General features: G+C 32.4%; 1 protein-coding gene across 2 annotated transcripts in view; it reads right to left on the bottom strand.

Moving 5' to 3' along the window:
- The window catches only part of LOC126904875 (uncharacterized), a 57,904-nt gene extending 38,051 nt beyond the window's left edge, over positions 1 to 19,853 (bottom strand). The window contains exon 1 of one of the 2 annotated variants that reach the window (XM_050684211.1): positions 19,467 to 19,853. In XM_050684211.1, coding sequence (XP_050540168.1) covers positions 19,467 to 19,663 — 197 coding nt within the window. In that variant the 5' untranslated portion in view covers positions 19,664 to 19,853. Of the gene's footprint in view, positions 1 to 4,205; positions 4,708 to 19,466 lie in introns of those variants that run through there. The other variant, XM_050684212.1, reaches the window with a different exon arrangement.
- Positions 19,854 to 24,626: the final 4,773 nt, after the last annotated feature.

Genomic DNA, 24,626 nt, shown 5'->3' with positions numbered 1-24,626 from the left:
TAACTTTCCATCGGAGCTAACTTGTGCAATAACAACCTGTAACTGTACATTGCATTTGTTAAGAGTACTACGCATGGGATTTAGGTTCATCGAACACACACGGCAAACATAAGATGATCACACTATAATTTTACTATGCTAATAATATTGTGTTGTACGTTATGTTCTGATATCACAATATTGTTGTGGGATGACATTGTCTAATAGCTTATTTGACTATAACCACGTGTGTTGTTGTTACACTGTGCTGAACGTCGTCGTCACCTATACGAAACAGTTACAAGTAGTGACTTAACGCAAAAGTAAATCCGACCTGATTGTATGTATTGACAGATTTAACTTGTGTATACACAACCGCGTTAGTCAGTATTGGAATTATTCGCTCGAGAATCACAACTACACTCGACAGTTATTATAATTTACAGATATTATAATTCACTAATGGAAGTTCTAGAAACATACTGGCCGTAAAACAGATTTAATAGATTCAACGCTTGTGACATATGTGATTATGTACAAGCGCCGCATGAATAATGCAATAACGAAACCCGCGTTTGTTTATTTACTTTGTAATCACAATTAATGTCGTCGTTTTCTTCACAAGTCTGTGATTATCGCCTCGTAATCTGTTATTATGCATACAGTGCTGTTGCATTTAACCGATAAATGAGTTATTGTTCAAACAAGTTACATATTTCGGTAGCAAAACCTCTTGCCGTAAAAAGGTGTCGGAACTCATCACGCGTATGACGCCGCCAATCGATTCGAGAATAAAAGAACAGTTTTACTATTAACAACCCAACGATTTTGCAGGGAAATGAATCGTCGTAATCTTATCCGCACCGGTAAACACGAGTACGGTTTTTTCGCGACAAGAAATATCATTCTTTGGTTGGGTTCGGCAACAGCAGAATTATGGTAAAATTCGCGTACAAAGAACATATTGCTCGAGGGCGTAGGTACATATTATATTGTGGGCATATGTATTATATGCACAATGCGCATAACGTACGCATTGAACGGCCGTCATACGCGCAACAAATAAACGACATTGTTACCGATTAATGAGTGGCTGGTTTCTATGTATTTTCCCTTAACAAAGTTACAAAAAACGACGGTATTTCTTTTTTCATCACCCTCGCATGTAGCACCGGCCCACAGCGTACGCTCCGCTAGTTCGTCTATTGTAAAACGTTTAACCGGCAATCGGTTTTTTTTTCCTCGATTCTATTATATTCACACGGTCGAAAATGATTTCAAGAATTTCTGGGCGACACGCAAACGACGACGTTTTAACATTACTATTATTGCAATAATCGACGCCATACGGCGGCATTAAAGGGACCACCGCTCCACACGAGTCGACTACACATGTTGCAAATTATGTTACATAAAACCAAAAAATATCCTATTCCACGACGACACACACTAAAACCGTCGTCGCCCGGATTTCGACATCAAAACGCGGCCTAGTACATAATAAGATAAAAGCAACCGCACAATGTCGTCTCACATACTATTCAATTTACCGATTGTGGACCGGTCACTCTCAATGCCAGACAAATTATTATCAATACTCCGAAATTGCCCCTTTTGCCGGATCGATTTCCAATGCTAAGTAGGTAATGAAACATCATGATGGGAAAAATCACAGAAGCAAACGACTGTGTAATTTATGGAGCGTGGAGAGAGCTTACGGAAGTCCGGAGATAAGGGCGTTATTGTTTTGTATACATATATAATTGCAGCTGAGAAAACGATATTTCTTATTTTACGAGGAAAAGATAATTACAAAGATAAGTAGGCGGGTTTCGAAGGAATCTCGCGCATAATTCTTTGGCGACCATCATAACGACGGATTAAAATTATTATAATTTGTTTTTTCTTTGCAAAACCGTACAGAAGTATATACTGAGCACCGGAATAAATCTAAACGGTTATTTTCCCGGCGTACACGAACTAACGCAGTTAATTTTTTGTCACTTACAGTCGGTAGCATAATCTTATTAGGACAATTCTTTCCTTCACAAATCCTTAATATTTATCTAAATAGACGCTATTACGTTAATGCGCTCATTACAGAAACTATTCAAAACTCAATAGCACTTATTTTGACAGTTTTTATAGTTTAACACGATAAAATTGTTTTGTATACGCATCGTGAATTGCAAAATCCGCTAACCTTAGAATTTTATCTAAGTTGATATTTTTTTTTTATCGTCGGTAAAATATATTTTTGACTTTTTGATATTGCTACGGAAAGGAATACACATAAAAAAAAAACGGCACTAAATGTTAGATTTAAACAAAATGAAGAGTATACTACCTACCGCTTAATTATATTGTGTTTTGTAGGTGCAGAGCATGTAATGATAACGACCAACCGACTATAATATCGAACAACAATTGAGGGGTTGCAAACTACTCCGGGTTTCACTCCCTCTCTCACTATTATTTCTATATCTAGGCAAACAGGTTTTTTTTACCTTGTAAATAATGGCTTTATTGTTTTTAATGACTTTATTTAGAACGTAAGAGGAATGGCGGCTGTACCGACGTACATGATACACCTTACAGTAATAACGATTCGCAGCTGAAGAAAATACGATTTAACTTCTTCATTATTGATCACTGGGTTATTTGAAACCAATTGGCAGTTAAACGTTACTTCACTTACAGCATCTAAAAATGTCTATCCTTACAAGCCTTTATTTGAGTCGTGGTCTGTTTCAAGAGTCCTCTTGTCGTCGGTAAACAATTTACTTAGTACACACGATCAATTAAAAGCAAATTACATTACGTTCGTAATAAGAAAAGTTTATTACGACCATAAGACGACCCGTCAAAAATAAGTTTAAGAAGACTTCACATGTTCCTTCAGACACAGCTCCTATACGGCTGGCCAATTAAAATACTATTACTCATCAGCTATCATCGTGAACATGTCACCGTGACGTGATAAACCGACAAAATAAATACAGTCATTAATTTACGTGCACTTATAAGTTTGTTGAAAAAAAGTACGATTTGACAACAATTAATGCTACAAGTTAGTTATAATACACAGTCATCCAATAAACAAAGTTATTGTCTTATATTTGGAATCCAAGACTGTGATAGAAATTCTAAAGTATTTAATTATAATAACAAATATAAATGTATAAATAAATATGATTACATCTTATGTTGTTTGCATTTCAATTCCACACAAATCAAATGTTTTCAAACAGAAAAGAGATCTGGGAAGAATTCGCGACGACAACATTTCAACATTGAAATTTGCGACTTTTTATGGAGATCACAGTAATATTTTATCTCTTAGTAATAATGTACACGAATGCCACAACTCGTCGAGTGTACACATAAATTAGGATTAAGCGACGGCTAAAGCTATTTATTTCAAACGGCCATAGATATCTTATGTGTACGCAACGATGTGCCGGATGGATGCGACTATTTCCTGTAAAACGTACAAGCTCATACTCTGCAATAGTTCAACACTATGTTTTTACTACACGTATACCGAATGCACTCATTAATTATTTGTTTACTGGTTAGGTAAACAATTACAATAGCTTTTGAGCGATTGTTTTTATCCACAAGAACCGGGATGAGTAATATCATCTTGATCAGACTTCCAAAAATTAAGTCAAGAGTAAAATTAAACGCGACCGTTTCACCGCTGTTTATTGTTTTTGTGTATACTTAAGTGTACTCGTTATTTGATTTGGATTGCTTGTCCTCATTTATCAAATGAAAAACAAACTAAACAATATCGTGACATTTATACGACCATTTCCAGTCACTATCGCCAGCAACGAGTAACTTTTACCAATTAACTTTAAGAAAGGCAAAAGTATGATCAATTGAACAATGTTACGATTTGTAAACGATTGGGTCATCGATTGGCAAGTGAATTATCAGATTCAAAGAGGCGAGTTTGTTTTGTTAGTATTCATTTACTTTTTGTTAAATCAACTTAAGGAAGAATTAGGAAAAATATGATTCGGGCGAATCATGCAAATTTAGAAAATTCAGTAAGAAGCTGTGAAAGATTTTATTTTGAAAATTTCTTTGGCCTTTATTGAGTAGTAATCTGTCAAATAACATTTTCAGACCCATCAGAGCAAATTTATTATAGAGTTCTCAAGGAAACTAAAGTTTCGAATCCTTAAAATTTGATTAGAATGAGGTTAACAATTTACCTTGAAAGTAGTTTCCTAGACTTTGTCTAGTCTAGGAATCATCGGCCGTCGCTTATCTCTTGTAACAGTAAACAATAAAAGCTCAGCAGCGAAATCGTCGCGCATTTAACGCACTGAACTCGCGATTCAAACGGACAGATAGCAACCGACGAACGATATCACTGGTTCAGCCGGCGAGACGAACAGCATTTTCCACAAAGGCACTTGTGTACTTAAAATTTGTTTCTATGTGTGCTTATAATATTAATGTTTATTTAGAAGACAAACGCAACGACTAGATGAACGAGGCGAGAAAAAAAATGTTTATCAAAAGTATAGGCTGTCGAATTTCGTTAAATGACGTCGGCACACGGTCGACAGCAGAGTACTACTGAGAGATAGGAGACTGAGCACCGGCACCACCACCGGGTAGAGAGCATGCACGGCGGTCGGTCATACGTTTAACGAAAACATGCACGATGGCTGCGCGCGACGACGATGATGACGGCGGCAATGGCCGAATATATCTATACACCGAATGTATATAATACTATATACTACTTATGTGTGTATGGTCGGGGTACCGAGTAACCGCGGCCGCTCGGGATTAAACCGGTTCCTTCGCGGTGGTCACACGGACTGGTGCGCGAGCTACCTCCCAAGCTGCGGCTTGTTGTAAAGGCGCCTGCAAGACACAACCGTACAACGGCGGCCGCGATGCAGACTCTCCCAACAGTCAGCACACATACCAAGTTCGCATCTTCATCACGCCGTGGCAACGACGGTGGCGGTAGTGGCCACCAACAACACGCCATAACAACAACAAGGCACGCACGCATCAGATTGTGTGCGTATACCCAGTCGTTTTAAAATCGTCGCTATTATTATTATATCGGGGACATTAAAATTCAGCCATGATACGAGGTGACCGCGCGCTAAAAGTAGAAGCCACCGCGGTGGCATACGTGTGTGTGTGCGATCTGAAACGAGTTGGATACTGCTTACGTGTGGCCGCCACCGCCACCGCTGGAATGAACACAACGTCTCAATACACAAACTCGATCTGCAAAGAATTTCCCCTCGAACAAACCCATCGACGCCACTACCTAATTCTTTGAAAAACCGCACATTTAATCAGACAAAAGGGTTTTTCCAGTGTTTGATGTTTTTATTTTGTTTATGAAACCTAAGCAAATATATCAAGGAAATTTGGACGTTTTGACAGCAACCGGTAGGCGCACTAAGCGTACGGAACAGCAGTGCCCTTTTGTGTACACAGGACCCATCCCGTAGCGGTACACCGCAGCTCACAAAAAGCGCACTCGACGTAAGCAAACAAAACGTTATTTGAAAATATAGTATAATATTAATATCGTGCAGTCCATTAAACGGCGTGGTGCACAACTTGTACCATTATGACTAGCTCTGACGGCAGCGTGTTGTAACAGACCATTTCGATGTTACATAAAGATGTTCACTTCTAGAGAAAATCGCACAGTTTGTTATTGGCGTTCAATATTTCCTAGGAAATATGATCACGTTCGTTTTTTTTCTTACAAAACGCATTTATACGGCCGTACGGTTCCTCTCATTGTGCAGTTGTGTCTGCGCCGTGATCGGCACCATAACTTTATGTCTGATGTCGATCGGTCGCACACAATTCCGTGCGGCACGTACAGTGTAAATTATGTGGCACGTCTGTACTTTGACCGGAATAAAATTCGTTAAACATCAATTTAGTTCGGACGCGTTCCCTAAGGACCTTCTAAAATACCGAGTTGCTAAAAATTCGCCGTATTCGACAAAGATTAATTGGACGGTAATTGAGAGTTTCACTAACTAGCCACATGATTCACACCGTAAAAACAAATCATTAGTGAAATCGCATATAGACACGAGTTAAAAAATGTATTCATCCTTGAAGTGTACAAAAGAATAACTGGAAAATAATTCACAAGAACATTTTGTTAGCACGCCGTTTTGAAACGAAAAACTTGAAATACTAATTAAGTAATCAATATATATACTTTCTTTTACATTAATATCTATTTATCAAGAATGTTTTTTTTTTTTTGAAGTTGTATTTCATCGTTATTCTTTATGTTCTTTTAATGACAGAAAAGAGGTAAACGTGACATTAGCACAACCGGTTTAATTCTGGTGTTATACGACAAACTAGATAAATGACAAGAGGCTAAGGATAAATAATTGTGTCTGTAGTTTATATAAAACGGTTGTAACTGATCTAAGATAATAGTAATACAAAAAAGAAAAAACAATAAAATATATTATTTCTCTTATGCTCGTCTAATATGACGAGTTAATAAAATAATTATTATCGCTCTGGTTGCAGCAGTCGCCGTCTTAAAAATTATTACCCTGGAAAAGTTGATTGCGCCCAACGATCTGATCAAATCAAAAACGACAGAAATGTGTTTATAAAAAAATTAACACTTCCTCGCGTTCCCTTTCGTTTACGACCGGAAAATTGAATGCATTTCGGTACAGTTAAGTCGGTCGTAATTTGTAACGCATTAACGATTAAGAATTATACAAGTCTGGACTGCCGTTAATGTGATTTTAACTTTATTGAGTTGTACAATATTATGTCAGCCGAGAATAATGTGATAATCTATTCGACGATATTACTGAAAGTGTTACAACACATTAACGGGAAGAGGCTCGTAGAAGTGTTGATAGAATTAAAGCGTAAAAAAAAGCGACGGCGGAAGAAGCCCGTTGATTTATTTTAAAAACTCGTTGAAAGCAGAACTTATCCGAAATCCACTAATTGGTACAATAACTGCCGAGCATTAAGTGTCACAGCTACGCGGGTCCCACTAATTATGTTGTGCGCAATAACATTTCCGGATAACTTTTATGGGGTATAAATAATACAATTATACTTGTATAATATCTATTTGGTAATGCACGTGGTGATATTCACTCATAAGTGTAGCGTCACAATGCGCGTATAAAATAATTAAAAATCCTCTCGGACTTAATCGTATACCGCAAGTGTTGTATGGCATATAAACATCTGAATCCCTTTAAAATAATGCAACACGATGGCCGCAAATCATCTCTTTTCTACTCGATTTACTAAAAGTCATTACCAACAATTCTGTGTATGAGTCAAAGTACATGATCAACGTTTGATGTTAGTTTAGTAATAATCTTGTAAGGTTTAAAGTACATTAGTAGGGGGTGGATAGACACGTTCATCACAGGAAAACTTTTGTTGTTCACAAAGCTGCGTGTTTTGCACATATGATTTTTATTTCATCACAATATTTTTAATTATTATTAAGTACATTTTAACATTCGGCTTTACCGATTTAAAGTTCCAAAAAAATGTACTATAACTAAGCTAAATTGATCAACGAATAATTCAATAATTCTGTTATCCGGAAGCTAAGTACTCTTGCTCAGTGACGTAATTAGGCTTTCGCTTGTGAGGATATACATAAGAAAATTGATCACTTCCCCTCTAAAAAAAAATTGTATTTTCACCATACAATTATTTTTATTATGAGGAGGGATAGACACCTATAATTAAGCCAGTGCTCTTGATCGTCAACTCCGATAACTTTTAGAAATATTAATGATATGTAAATCACATGATTAATATATGCCATAAGAACGTCGAATAAAATCTACTAATGATGTTCTTTACTGTTTGTACAATACGTCAAAAATAAGAAATAACATATCATATAAATCAAACGAAGTAATGAATATAAATATAAAATGACGACAAAATTAAATGAATTTTAAATAATCTTGTTAGTGACCCATCAGAATTTTCAATTTCTTCGTATTCGTGTAGTCTGTTTTGTCGAAGACATTAATAAGCTTTTAAACGGTTTTATTCTTAACAAATTCATAACTAATCAAAAATGATATTTAAAAATATTTCAAAAATAAGATGTTTGTAATTAGTTTTTATCATACAATATCGTGAACTAAATTTCCTGTGTCTTTTTGGCACTTGTCAACATTACAAATGTCTTTGAGACAAAATTTGAAAAGAGTTCAACCAAGTCTTGTGTCTAACATATTTGATTGGATACACCAATCACTTCCTGAATTTATTGGAATGTTATTATGAACATCATTATACCTCAAACCTAGATCTTAACACTTTTATCCTAAATTCCAAATCGATAACATAAAAAAAAAATTTTTTCGAGATCGCCGAATTCAAAACTGATAGTTCCACTTTTATAATTTTAAAATTTTGATGGATATCTCAATAAAATTATAATATATTTGAATTTATACGGATTACAAATTAATTATAATGTATAAATTAATTCGAATTTCGTCAGTTTGCGGGTAACAGCATTTATAGAAATATGAAGTACCTGGTAATTTTGAAATTACTGAAGACTTCTGAATAATTTCAATAATCAAGAGAAAGAAGAAACCATCTCGAAGGACAATTCAAATTTAATTTTAAAAAAAATTGTGTATTTAAATCTTCTAAAAGTACGCTAGTATTTCCCTACTATAATATAATAAGATTAAGATGTTCAACGGCAAATTATAATTATTTTAATATGTATTAAAAATTGATATGAAATAATTACCATTTTTCTTTGTTAATACTTAATGTGACATTCATTAGATCCATATCCAAATGTATCTTTTAGAAGATTGAAATATAGCACCCAACTAAACATCGTAAATTTTTGAAACATTAGTTTTAAAAGAAACTACTTATATTTAATAGAACATATTCCATGAATAGTAATTTCTATACCAATAGACCTTCGAGAGTTAAAATATTTCCTAGAGTATTTTTTTCATCTCGACATTGCTTATACAAAGTTTTCGTTAACTATAAAAATTTCACTTTTATTATTTATTTAAAATGAAGCTTTAAGAGTTTATTTCTAAAAAAAAGTTGCTGTACAGCCGAGAACTAGAGTAGTGGATATCTAACAGTGATAAAAATCTATTTGTTGCATATTTACTTCGAGTGGTTTATGTTGTAAAATAGTGTACCTATCTAAAAGAAAAAATTCAAAATAAAGCGTTTTAACTGTACTTTAGCAATCCCTTTTATGACAGTAATAATTTATATTTATTCTTAATAATTTAACAAAAAAAAAAAAATAGGTATTTTTCAATTTAATGACTTCTATACTGTCTATTATACTTTTAGAAATTAAATGACTTGAACTTTATACAACTTCATTTAACCCAAACTTGAAAAAGTTCAACAAACATTTTGGTCCATAGGGTTTAAATAGTTTAAAGGCCACGAGAGAAGTGTATTTGTTTTAGGAGCACATAAAAAGTTGACGAATGAGTAGAAAAAATGAGAAGAACGAATAAGGGAAAGACGTCGGATGTTCTACATGGACGTTGAAAGTAATGTAAACTTATAGGCCATAGTTAAGCATTTAATGAAGCGCGATTTGTAAACGGTTGTTGTATCATTTTTTATGCGCCACTACCGGCAAGAAAAGGTTTAATTGTCAATAAGCTAAACGTTTCTATTCACGCACACGTCTCGGTTTGTGCTAAAGTTGCACAATAAAAGAGCATTTAAAAAAAACACAAACATACATACAAAAGACATCACGGTACGTGAGATGAGGTTCGAGGGGTCACGTCGTCCTATTTTTAATAGAGATATCTCAGTTTTAATTAGTAATTATTACCAGCATATGTTTGGCTGACACGAGCTATTAATAATATAGTAGAGGCGTCGGGACGGAAGCCAGAGGACTTTTATTTTAAATAGAGAAACGGATAAAACGGAATGTAAAAAATACGTAATTTTTATGGGTCGGTCGGTGACAACGGTGTTGTTATAATAATTGTCGTTGAGTTCTACTACAAAATAGTCATCCTACGTTACAAATAGTCGATGGATCGATATGATCGGCCGTAGCCGAAGAGTTGTCTACCAGAAATATTAGAAGGCGGCGAAAACCGGCCGTCACAATAAAAAGTCAACGGCTTTATTTTTTGATAACATAAGAATAAACAACATGGATTGAGATACACCAGGTGTTCGGGTAAACAACGCGGGGCCGAGATCCAAAGGTGAAAACGCACTTAGACATAATACCATGTCCTCTTGTTTTCTTCGGGCGCTATAATAATTAAGGATCGAAACGTTTTTATTTAACGAGCACCACCACCGCCAACCACTACCGAGGCAGCCACCTCCACTACCCTTATGCTATTGCCGGCAAGCATATCGTCCGACCATCTGGGTTATAGTGCACCGCCCTACCGAATTCGTTTTATACTTACACACGACGTGTTGTTTCCAAAAGTCCGTCATTGTACTCTGGGCTGTTGTTTTATTTATATACATGTACGTATATAAGTGTGTGTATAGGTATAATTGTGTAGTAGTGGGTAGTTTGTGAGCGCGCACGGTCGACATAGCGTGTCGACAGTCAGTTTATATTATTATTATTTTCGATTAATCCCAAATTAAACACAGACATCTCTATTAGGTCGCCGCCACCGCATTGCAGTACAGATCCAAACTCAATACCATAATAATATATAGTTAACAGCTGCAGTTTTTTTTTAAGAATAAAATAAAACAACGCGCCACGCAGCTAGCAGATGACACGCCACGAAACAATTTTCCCTTTTTTTGTTATTGCTCTATTAATTTTTTTGCAGCCCATAGCCGTATATCAAAAATAATAATATTGTTGTATTCACATTTAATTAGTTTATAAACAGTCAATAAACGTCAACAGGGATAACATGTGCCGCTTCCCTTGAGGGTTTTAGCTGTCCGTATTAGCATCGAAGTTAAGAAGATATTGTATTAACCATGATGTGTATTCTTTGTCTATGAAAATACTTAGATCTTATTAGACCGATAACTATTTTTTTTTTTTAAGCGGTGTCTTTATAAAATTTCAATAGAATATACTCGTGACAATAATCTTTATTTTGATATAATATTTATAAAAATCCAATCGCCTGAAATTTTTTTTTTTTATTTGAATTTTTATAAATATACAAATATGTCTACATTGTTTAAACATTTTGAAATGAACTTTTAGTTAAATATAAAATATACTTCTTCGATTGTTCTATTTCAGGTGAAATTGGCAGTCAAAAACTATAAATAAACAATTTTTACAAAAAAAATACTTTGTGAATTTCAAAAATGAAATCAGGACGTCTGTATCTTTCAAATCTATAGCAAATTAAAGGTCATTACATATACATATTTAAGTCTTAAAAAACATATTTCAACGAATATTCTTCTATGAGTTCTTGTCCTTATAAATTCTAGCTAAGTTTTGTAAAAATTTTCATTTTGTTCTAGTCATTCTATATAAATAATCGTATCAAAGCGTTTTATTTTAATGGTGTTAATCACAGTCAAATATTAATCTATACCAGAGTTCATCAGAGTGTGCTGGATCTCCGCTATGCTTAGTCGCGAATGTACTAAAGGTTTTCAGATGATTCTGTACAAAATTAAAATACTTTCATCAAAAACTATTTTCCTCTACTGATTTTGACAGGCTAAACGTCCGATCAAGAAATTAATTTAATTTTTAAGCTTTGTGTAAGCTAAACGTGAGATAATTAGTGCGAGCCATTTTAGAATAACCTATAATAATATAAGTAAGTATATAAGCGCGTTTATTACGGTTATAGTTGAAAATAATCATAATATTGAACGCCCTAGGTGCATAAAATAATAAGTAATTACTTTATACTGCTATCGTGTGCCACGATCAATGTGTTTACAGCACCAACACAGTGAGGTGATTAGTTGAGATTTTGTAATCTTATCAGAAGGTAACATTATTTTACATTACGTCACGTCGAAGTAATTAAACCTTAGCACTAAACCTCAAAATCAGCATTAATTACCAAACGCTGAACATCTAATTTACTTTTTGAGTTTACTGGTCTTTTACTTTCTTTGCCATACCATTATACACGTGTATTGTCCCAGTTTTGATATTAATTTCAAGTCATCTAACTTAATTATTTGATATTAATCGCCCCAAGTTAATATCTTGTTTTACTAATCATTTCGCCACTTATTTATAACTTATTGAATACTGAGTAAAAATATCGATATCGTAACAAAATTATATCAACCACCCACCCGCACTCGACGAAACTTGCATCGAAATAATAACTTTAAGTAAAAACAACTTTTTATATTTGTCTTTTTCACATCTTAAATTTTGTCCAATACCAATTTTATATACATGTATACCATTTCGCACCAGAGAGTACAATTTACATTATTATGTGCGTCCTCTAACCATATAAAAGTTTTTTGTAATTTCCTGAATAGTCCATTTTTTAAAACAGTTCATATAAACATATAAGTGTATATTTACATGCATATATGTCCGTGTTGACGTGGACATAACTATCACAGCGTATTCAGAAGCCGTTGAAACAGATAAATAACCGTATGTTTATATTAAACATAATTAAAATGATTAGTTTTACATCCTACTATTTCTCGAACTTAACATGCTACAGAAGATGAGGACCTCTTTCACACGTTAGGAAGTCTTGGCTAGGCCATTGATGGACGGGACGGGTATTATGATCGGCTTGCACCAGAGACCAAACACCGATGAGAAAATCACAAGGAAAATCTCGTTGGGATCGAACCCGGGACCCGTGTGCCCAAACATTTCTACCCACTAGGCCAGACCGACCTCTTCCAATAAGGAATACTTATATATTTATAATGTAGCATATGAAATTTATTCTCAGACTTGCATGTTTGAATGCAATATTTTAACCGCTCAGGGCTCATTTACGCAATTATCATATCATTTTCAATACTTTTACTTGTTATAAAATACTAATTATTATCATGTTATAAAACAGCGTTATTTTAACATTAGATGACCTCTCTTTATTCTCGCGTAATATATGTTTTTATACCATACCTCCCCAAGTGCTAAATATTCAAATCACTTTAGCCTCATTAAATGCATTAACAAGAGCAACTAAATGTGTTTTTTATAGGTTTGTCTAAAAGCCTATAGCCATATTTAAATAACGCACGACGTTTAGATTTGTTGTTTTTTTTCCAAGAGGATGCGAAGTATATGACAATAATTCAAGCAGCTGGCAAACACACTTGGGTAGTTTTTAAAAATGATCTTTGTTGGTCGTATGAACGCATATTTTTTATTTTTCTAGGTGTATATTTGTATGCATATGCGTAGTTTGTATGGACCGCTCGGAAGTATGTGTATTATCTGCCTGTCAAGAGTTATTAACTTAATCTCAAAATGTAGATTTTTAATTTTTGATTTTTCTTTAAAAAATAAAATTACTTATTGCCAGAAATTTGAGTAGTTTACCAACAGTCTAACAATAGTCTCTCGTGGTTTAGTCGAAGGCGCGAAGCGGAAGGGTACGTGGATTCTTCTTAGGTGTCAAAACACCCCACACCTTCTTCAAATGACGGTGGCATACCCTGTTCACAGGAAGCCTTTACAGTTGATGCGATGGAATTACTATACTACTGCTGCTTAAATCTATTGGTGTGCATGAACGCCTCAACAGTATTTTATCAAATGGAATTGATTTGATTTTTTCAAGATGGCCTAACTGCCACGTCAAATACATGTTAAGTAATTTCTTGACATTGATATTAATATTAAAATTTTAAATAAAAAAAAATCATCAACACTCCAAACGCTTGATGTTAATAAAAAATAGATTTATATATTAACGTGCCTGTACTAAAAGTCGTTTATAGTACTCTAATTGTAGGTACAATCATTCGAATACTACGGAAACCCTATTTTTCAGTCTAATTATATCTACTTATAAGTTACAACGTCCAAGAGATTTAAATCCTACACTTTATCGTTTTAGCCCTTTTACGCAACTGCTGACAAACATGAAACTGTGTAATATCTACTCTAGCTGGTTTCGAGTGTAGGATATTAAGCCACATATACATTTAACACCTATAATTTTGTAAACATTAAGTTATTATTTTGTATTTTATAGTGGTCATTTGAATGCTGAATAATACTGTTAAACTGTAATGTATGTATCATTAACTACAGTAGACACAAACATCTCTTTAATACCGTTAAACAATAGTTAATCAAGACACGAGATCTTATTTTAAATATTTCAGGATAACACAAAACATACGAAAGCATGCGAGGAAACCCTTTCATAAATCGAGTTTTAGCCATTAACACAACTCTTTTTTTCGCAGTATAAATATGTGATAACTAAATATTTTACAATGTAATTTCTTGTTACTATTTTTAGTTCATCGGATCAGTCGACTATTTTACTGATCGAGAAATAAAGAAAATCGGCAAACATTCAGTTATTTAACTCGTACTAAAAGCTTAACTTTACTGCAACGTAATTAATACTACATTGAGCAAATTTTTAAAAGAAACCTGCACTCGTAGTTTTTTTACAATTTTTATCATCTATGAGTTACATCAGATGTACCGTCAAATGAGACAACTAAAGACAGTTAAATGTTTTACAATTTTCATCACTTAATTTTTATCAACGAATATTTTGTGATTCTTAACAGTAATAAAAAATATTTTAATATTGTTTTAGATTGATACGGCTTCAATGATAGTAGATATTTAACAAAGTTTAACCGCTGCCTTAAGGTGACCCAAGATTTTGCAGTACATGAAAACTATAACTACCATGAGCTACAAAAAATATAAAACGATGAGTCACTAATGAATCTTAAAATAATTAGTTCAAAATTTACATTGTCCAAACAAATTTATCAACATCAATAATATTTTTATAACAAAAATAACACTACAGACGAATATAAAATTTTTATTAAAATCTTATTAATTTCAACGAAATCCGTTATTGCAAACACTTAAAGATGAATACATTACATGTTTATTGAATTATATCAAAGTTTTATTCAACTTTTTGTTATTTGAACCATAAAAATTAAAATATTTTCATTAAATAAAAATGGAGTCTGCGAGATGACATTTGATAATGCTACGTGTACTGGTCGTATTTTGTAAATGATAATTTCAGCAATAAAAATAAATAGATGCTGCAAAATCTAATTATATGATTCAGTCACAAAAACTCTGAAAACCTTTCTTTCTTATAAGGTTAAATATAGCTCGAAAAATGGTTGCATAAAGTATTCTCGGCTTTTAACTTACAAACATGTGCCTGACAGACCGACTTAAATCAAACAAACCCCTCGTTGAACATATATTTCTGCAAGTCTCGGCAACCCTGACATTAATTAGGGTTGTATGTTATGTCAACACGAAAAAGCCACTAATAATAAATGGATCTCAGATTTCAATGATGAATTACGATGAGTGTAAAACGGAACAGCTCATGATAATAATACGGCAGTATTACTGTAATGTAGAACGATAGGTGTCAACAAACAGTAGCACACGGCACACACCAGGACGATATACTAAATAGAAAACGATAATAATTAACGTTAGCCGGATGGGAGTTTACTCTTACTCATTATAATCTAGTCTGAGGAACTCGGGTTGTCACTTATCGTTAACTGAACAATAATTATTGTTCAGTATAGTAAATAGTCAAAGAAACGCAATACAATAATTTTTCAACGAAATAAGACGTCAGTTCTGTTTAATTAAGTTTCAAAACTTATCTATTAAAAAACTAAAATAAACAAAAATGAGCCAATTAGGATAATCATACGCAAGAGGTGCCTCGCATTCCACGAGCACAAATTCATTCACTTCGCAATATGGAACAACCCAAAATTAAAATTCCGTTGAGACGGAAAAAAGGGCTGTTTTTTATTTATCCATGATTATTAAACGTTTTTATACCTGGCTACTGTACTAAACATGAATAACGTTTGATAAAAATTGTAAACTTCTAAAAGTAATATTGTATATATGATTCAAAGTAAAATAATTTTATTGTTACGGTTCGTATAAAAATACAGAAACATTTTAGTACATCATAAAATACAGTTAGATGTTGCCAATAAAATTATAACTTTCAATTCATATCAAGTTAGGAAATTTCATTCAAAAGTTTATTACTTAGTACTCCGCAGACGTCACGCGTAAGAATTCCGTCTGTCGTTCGTGACATTAAGAGGACGAACGTCATTTTTCATCCCTGTCACCTCAGTTTAATAATAAAATCCTTTTTGTTTAATAATATTCGAAATTATATTTTGTAAAAAAGTTTTTGCATTGAAACTGACTAAATTTTGATGTACATGAGTAAAACTTTTGACTTGACTTCTTCGCGGAAAACTTATGATGCAGTCATTTTTAAATAATCGATTCAACAGTAACTGAGACTAACAGACGCTAGTTTTGATAGGATAACGATAAGTTAAAAAGGTTTTTTTACTTTGCTCGACTTGAAAGAGTTTTAAAACATTAAGAAAATCGATTTTAAAGGTTAAACGCGTACTCTAAATGTTAAATTATTTAATTAACAGTGTTGATAAAAAATCGACCGCTAAGAATTTTTTCATCTATATTTCGTGCATTTCAGGAATACGGTTGTTAATTGAAAAAAAACACGATGTTATTGTGCAAATAATTCATTTTACCGCGTTGCGCGCTCTAATTGATTTATCCAGCCACCTTTTCAAACTACACAGACATTGAAATATCCAACTCGGTGAATTTCCAACAGACTAGTGTTCATTGGCGCAAAGTTGTACAACATTCAACTTATCTATCGAAATTTGTAAATCATGTAATTTATTCAATGGTCGCCAACGATATGATGATTAGTAGAGTGGTATGTCCGTGAACCACAGCTGCCTTTTATTCGCGTAATTCTATGCTAATTCGAACGGCAAACAACACCAGTAGCTCATTTTGACTAATGTCTGAATTAAATGTGTACTGACATCCGCGTACATGGTGTACAGGCTGTGCAGAATACGCAATTATTACCGGCCGCACGACAATGGCTCGGACTCATTCTGGTTACATAATTATTTTTTCGGCCCAGGAAATTGACATTGCCGGCATTTACCAGCACACTGTTCCTCCTTCACGGTCGGCCGGTCGTCGACAGAGATTTACCGCTGGAAATTAATAACCTATAATAATATCTCTAGCGCACAACAATATTCACAAACAAAAGTACCAGCGCAGACGTCCACGAGACGCTAATTCTCCGTGTACACCGTCAAGTATTATTCCTCTCGGCCACAACTAGAGACAATTAGTTTGAATGACATCAGCAATTACCGTGTCGTGTATATACACATGTATGCGCGTTCCCGTCGCATCTTACACGTACATTATAAGAAGCGGCAATTACACGCAACGACGATATGGGATTAATATTATTATTATTATTTCGTACAGTGAATTGTACACGTGTAGTCGGGACAGCGATACATCCAATTTGAATTCCAGCAACGCACACCGTTCGGGATGACTTGGAATTTATACATGATTTTTACGCCGTGTGTAATTTTTTTTTGTTTTTCTGTTTTCCGAGAAGGGTTTCTCGTTCTAATAAGATTACCATCGACGAAGCGTACACACAATATCATATATCCCTGCGCATTATAAAACGTGTCCCGATGATACGAAATGTGATTTACGATTTCTGGTGCGTACGGGTCGACCCTGCGGTGGCCGTACGACGCCTGCGGGAGATTATTATCAACTGTCCTCCTTTGGCACCCTCACTCTACCGGCCATTGTCATTACATTATTATACGCGGTGCGGNGCCTGCGGGAGATTATTATCAACTGTCCTCCTTTGGCACCCTCACTCTACCGGCCATTGTCATTACATTATTATACGCGGTGCACCCCAAGTNGTCATTACATTATTATACGCGGTGCGGCCTGTACAACATAATCACCTGTAATTTCTATACTTGTGGTGCGTTTTCGATATAATTCAACGTCTCAATCATCGTGCCATTCCTATAGTTAAGTATACCTCAACACCAACCTCCTCTACCACAACCGTCATCAGTCATCGGTGCACACACTGTACGCATAAAGGGTTTAAGCGCAACACGAAATCGTCGTGGAAACGTACAAAAGATTTGGAAAAAGGTGTCGACTTTTTGCGACCCGAAAACACACGGCAACAAATAATTTGTGTGTAATACGCCCAATTCTCGCACGGACTGCGTATTTTTATACAATTGAAAATAAAGGGTAGGAAAACGATAAAATCTACTTATATCCATGTTTCCTTTTGTAAATCATGAGCTACGGGATAAAGCCAATAAAACATAAGTGGACTCTGACTACTTTACGATATTAGTTTTCGTGCAAAACGAGTAATGCGAATAACACAAAGCAGTAACAAAAAAAAAGGAGAGAATATGTGAAACTTCGTTTGCAAATACTTTTAGAATCGGATAAATTGAGTTATAGTTTTTTTGCACGGCTTACCACTACGCATGACATTAAATTAACAAATACTTAAAAAATAATAAAACCTGACTTGAACCACATCGTCTGAATAACTAGTTGTTTTTTGTGTCATAAATGTAAGATTATAAATGAAATATTAATAAATTATACCGAAATGAAGCTATAGATCCAATAAAAAATCTTATAGAAATTAACATACATGCTTACATTTTACTTATTAAGCATACAGGAAGTGTTAGAAAAATAATAAGGTTTGGTCGTTTTAATAATTGAATACTAATTTTATTGCAATTTTTATCGAATACATTTCACTATTATTATAATTATGCAAGCGATAAATTTTATGACTTAATCAAGTGTTCAAACTGGATTCCGACTCCTGTAATAAACTCTACTATTTGACGATCTAACCATCGCCCTGCGTCAAATTGCAGATCTATACTGACAATAAGCTTACTGATTTAATCGTCAACGTCGGTCCTTTTGGTTATATATTTTTTTCTCGTGATACATAATCAACTAGAAGACGGAATTCAACTACAATTTATTTATTTATTTTGCAAAAAACAAACTACGTGTCTAACGTACACGCCTTAAAAAAAAAACCTTCATATAAAACTCGTTTGAGAAAATAAAAAGCCAATAACGGAAGGCTAAATTTTCTTTGGTACATACTTTAGTTTTAGTTTAACTTGGTACACGCTTACTAATTCGTGAATAAAAGACTAAAATTATCAAGAACAAAGTGTCGTTTACATCATGTTTACTCATTTCATTATTTTCCTCGGATTATGAGAAATATTTTAAAATTTCCTTATTAGAAGTTTTCTATCTAAATCAATGACACCAAATTCCAAAAGATACCCGTCCAAGTATGTTATTAGTAAAAAACCGAACCTACCTCACCATCAATGAGTAAATGTTGTCCCATGTCCTTGTAATATTTGTAACAATATAATTTTTTGGCAATTTCAATATGACGTAGGCCAGACCGACTGCAGCTGAAGTCGAGAACACTAGAAATGCGATAATACATAACTGCCAGTAAACAGACATGCGACGTCGAGATCTTCCTGCAGAAGCTCCGGCGTATTGCATTGGGACGGATCACCACAAGAATGTCAAGTGCAGCGAGTACAGTTTTTCGCCAAAAGTTCATTTCTACATTATTCGGAAAATTTAAAACAAACTAGCGTTTTATGTTTATTTAATTTTAGATGATTTTTGCAGTCGACTGTAATCAAAAACCACTATTACTGCAAAAAGAGGGTGAAGCGTTCACTGCCAAATCGATCTGAAAGTCAACTGAGTTTGAGGTGCGCTTGCAGAGATGCTATTTGTACGCGCGATGCTTTTCACCCTTCTCCAGCACAACGTACGCCGATAGAGTGCACTTTGAGGGTAAAAGAGACGCTAAATAACCTGTATTGTCATTTCAAAACTTTTTAATAAACATAAAAAACTAACTGTCATTAAATATCAGATACGTAATTTAAACTGTCATTATTGTGACATTATGAGTCATATGCCAAAAAAATGTTTAATTAAAAAGACAAAAATTAACAACAATCAAAAGTAGCGCTGGAAAGTTGAGAATACAATCATTACTAGATTGAAAAAAATAAAACTGCCAATTTTTGTCGAGCTAACAAACTAATTAAAAATATTTTTTACTCTTGAACACATCAAAAGTAGTACTTTTAATTGACAAAATATTCAATGAATAATTTCAATAAACGCATAGCAGTTAGTTACTTCATAAATACATTATTCAAACACAAAAAAAAACATCAGGGTTAATTCTATATTATACAACTAAACTTAATTATGACTATTTGCAATTAGTTACACACAGATTAACTTTTTAATGGTAACAAGAAAATAAATGTATGATAGATATTCCTCCATATTGCTTTATAATACCAAGAATAAATATTTCTTTTATTCATAAAATTTTTGTAAAAGATAATTGATAGATAAAAAAATTTATCTACACTGTTTTTATATTTAAGTTTTATTTGTAATAAAAAAACCATATAATGTGTTCTATTAAAATTATAAATAACTTAAAAACTTTTAATGGAATTTGTGAAATTTAAAGTCCAAAAAAAGTTAAATACAATAGGAATCCAGTAAAATGGAGTAGAGGTATTTTTTTGATTAGTATTATTTGATATCTGATAGTGATTAAATCACTGTCGTATAACGCTTGATGCGCATTCGAACAATATAAAAAAAAATAATAATATATTGATATATTATATCACTAAACCATTTTATTGAACATTTTAGTAGCTTAATAAATATTTTGATTTTTTGATAATTTTTATAAAATGCTTTAAAAAGACTCAATGTGAGTTTCTAATTTTATTTGAAAACTTTTATCTTTGTTCTTTTATTATTTCTCTTTTATTTTTTTTACTAGTCATAAAAAAAAAATTAAATTTAATCCTGAATTTACATTAAACATTCTCAAGTTAAAACTATACATTACTAACATATGTTTTACATCTAAACAAAACCAGATCAAAAATTACATTTCCCAATGTGGTATTACTATTGTAAATTATCTATCAACATAAAAAAAGAAATAGCAACCGAATAAAATATCTTAGAACTCATCATTATATTAATAATTAGGTAGACTTTTCTTATTCGTATAAGTATTGTTTGAACTCTTCAAAGATAATGGCAAAATAATAATGATCATGTACTAGTAATGTTCAATAGCCGATGCTAAAGTAACAATCGAATCATTCGATCTTCGGATCGTATTTTAGTAGTAATATTATTTCATACACATCTGTTTTTTTAATCTACAGACGAACATCTTTATTCAATAATCACTTGCGTTAGTATTTTATAAAGGTAATACCAAAATCCAATCTCAATTTTATACGATAGAGATTAAAGTGTGGGATAAGGAATTCTTCAGGTGCTCTGTACGTCTGTATGTTGCGCACGCGTACTGTAATATTTATTTGACGAAGGAAGTTATTCTTATTGTTCTTTTGAAGTAAAACTATTTTGCTAACAATAAAAACGTCATGTATATTTATGGAATTCTGACGTCAAATAAAAAAAGATTAATAATTTAGCGTGATTCCTTTACTTCAGGACTCAATTAGTCACCATCAAACCTTTGTTAAGTTTGTGAATGTCTTTATAAGAATTTTATCCGATAACAATTGCCACAGGTTTGTATTAAATAATTAGACATGCACAGCTGCAATTTGTAAAATTTTACACCTTTAAACAACGCAATCGTGTTATTTTTCGTTGGACATTACTGTTTTTTTATTCATTTTCAGTCAAATGTTTAATTAATAATTAAACATTGAGTCTTGATATGATATACACAATTTTTTTAACTAATTATGTAAGAAAATTTAACGTCAATTACTCGCAAAAATAACATATAAAGTTAAAATTAATTTTTATAAGACTAATTAAAATGAATACATATTCTCGAAGTACTCTAACATCGTAAGTTTGACCCTACTAAATTGAATTATTTTAAAATTGTTAAATTATCCTAAAAATCGATTCTCCTGTAAAGTGCACAATAAACAATCTATTTTTCTGAGAATTATACGTCACTCTCGATTTTTATTTACATAGCACTTTTGAACGTCCGTAATCTTGTAAAACTACACTACAAATTTTCATTGTAAGCAATTAATAATGGTAAAAAAATACAATGTATCAGCGTTTACCCGAATGATGATAGATTTTCAGTGTTGACCGCAAAGTTGTATACAGCAAACAAAATAAAATGCAACTAATGGAAAACTGAAATATTTGCAATAAAATTCTACGGTCGCTCAATGACACGATGATAAATGACCAATATATTGCACACGTCAAATATCAATACACAAGATGAACGTATAACATGTAAAATATTTTTTATTTTTGTTTATATTTAAAATATAATATTCGTATAATTCTAATGACTTGGTATTAAAACTACTTTTGAAAACTTAGAATGATATATCAAAATTACATACAAATTAAGTTATCAATTAGTATTTTAACGGGTATTGTGTAGCACAAGGGACACTTCAGATGCCGTCGAGCTCTGAAGTTAAGCTTAGCCTGTCGCTTGTTAGTTGTCGTAAGGGTTACCAGACGTCAGTTTCAAAGAAAGATAACACTAAAGTCCTTATTATGATAGGCCAGCGCGACACTTCTGCACTACACAGTGTTCCCTGAGGATACATCAGTTCAGTCTTCGAAATTGTCTGCGGTTACCAATTCAACTTTATGTTTAAATTAATTCTGTTTTAGTTTTATTGGAAGTAAAAAGAGAATTCTAAGTTCTTCGAATTCATACAACTGTTAAGTATTATACTAAATACACGTGCTACTTACGTGTGTCAGAAGATGCTTAACACTTTCTATAACATGAATTATCACATTTTTTTTCTCATTTTAAATTTTTTAAGTGATAGAAAACAGTTATCAAAATAATTTTAGTCTTTTAATCAGAAATTATATAAGTAATCATATTACAATTGTTTTTCTTTATAATTCATATATAAAGCACTTCTAAGAGAATAACTTATTATGAAATTAAAATAATTTTAACTACTCAAAATTTATACAACTTTGATTGTGTATAGTATTGAATTTAGATACTTTCTCTATGAAGATACTATAAGCATTGGTAAACGGAATAAATCTTTTTTGGTCACAATTTTATAAAATTGCTACAAATAAAAATTGACTAGGCACAAAATAAGTTCTTTAACTAACATATGTCTAAATACCATAGATTTAAAAATAATAGATGATTTTTCCTTTGGAAGCACCCAGAAGTATATTTGGATTTAACACTGGTTATATATACATTATATTTCATAAATTATAAATGTTTATGGTTAGACGTTGTTTATTTAATAAGTTTCACTCACAATTTTGTTAAAAATATAATATTATTTTGATGAACCAAAGTTTATTAACAATAGGAAAATTGTTTCGGATACATTTTTCTATTAACTCTTGCTAACTTTGTTAAAAATTAATATTCTAATTAATATATTCAATTATTAACTGTTATACTAGTTAGACATTTTTTAACGAAATTTTAACAAGAGTTAAATAGAAAAATGTATCCGAAACAGTTGTACTGTGTATACCAAATAGCTGTAGTAACAACATTAAACTTGTACTTTTTTGATCTAATAGGACATACTAGCTCGACAGCAAATGAGGTTAGTTTGTATTTAATGATAAAGAGATTTAGTTTTGCACTTCTCTCATCCAACCCTTAGAACACTAATGACTCGAAAAGTAATTATTCAAAATGGTTTACAAACAGTGAAGTTGATCCATAAATCATTTTTCAAATAATTATATAACCATAATTTTAGTTTACCCTTTAATTTTCAAAAGACGCCCATAAAATTATTCCTACAAATTAATCTTTTTTCGCTAAAATATTTTACTAATATAATAGGTGATTCTTTTAACGTCAGCCACTCCATTCCTCTTAAAATAATGATTTTTTTTAGTTAAATTTGTATCTTCATTTAAATATTTTATATGTTCATCCCTTTACCTTATAAGTATATCAATTTTATTTTTTTAATGGTAACACACTTATAATATACCAGTATATCAGAAATTATTAACAATTTAAAGTAATATCTGGTGCTGAGGAATGGGTACTGCTATTTTTATCACTAGATATTTCTTGGCCTTATTCCTCCTTGGTATAAAAATGTCATTAACTTCGGAAATACTGGTCTAAATGTTGTTATCAAAAGTCACCCTTAAAATCTACCCTCAGAAATAATTTTGTCTCACAATAAACTTCATATTTATTATGACTCATAAAAATTAATTAAATTTTAATCTGTACATTATTATAAAAAAAAAAATCATTATTTTATACAGTATTATAATACTGTATATAAAATAAAAAAATATTTCGTTTATTAGTTTTTTTTTTTGCAAAACCGTTTTAAATATAAAAAAAAATATGGCTATAATTTGAATTAACGATTTTTTATGTCTTTAATTAATAACTATACATCTAATTATTCCGATCCAACAA

Source organism: Daktulosphaira vitifoliae, unplaced genomic scaffold (assembly GCF_025091365.1).
Source record: "Daktulosphaira vitifoliae isolate Bord-2020 unplaced genomic scaffold, ASM2509136v1 Scaffold_4, whole genome shotgun sequence".
NCBI lineage: Eukaryota > Metazoa > Arthropoda > Insecta > Hemiptera > Phylloxeridae > Daktulosphaira > Daktulosphaira vitifoliae.
The sequence above is the reverse complement of the archived record's forward strand: the minus strand, read 5'-3'. Positions and strand labels throughout refer to the sequence as shown.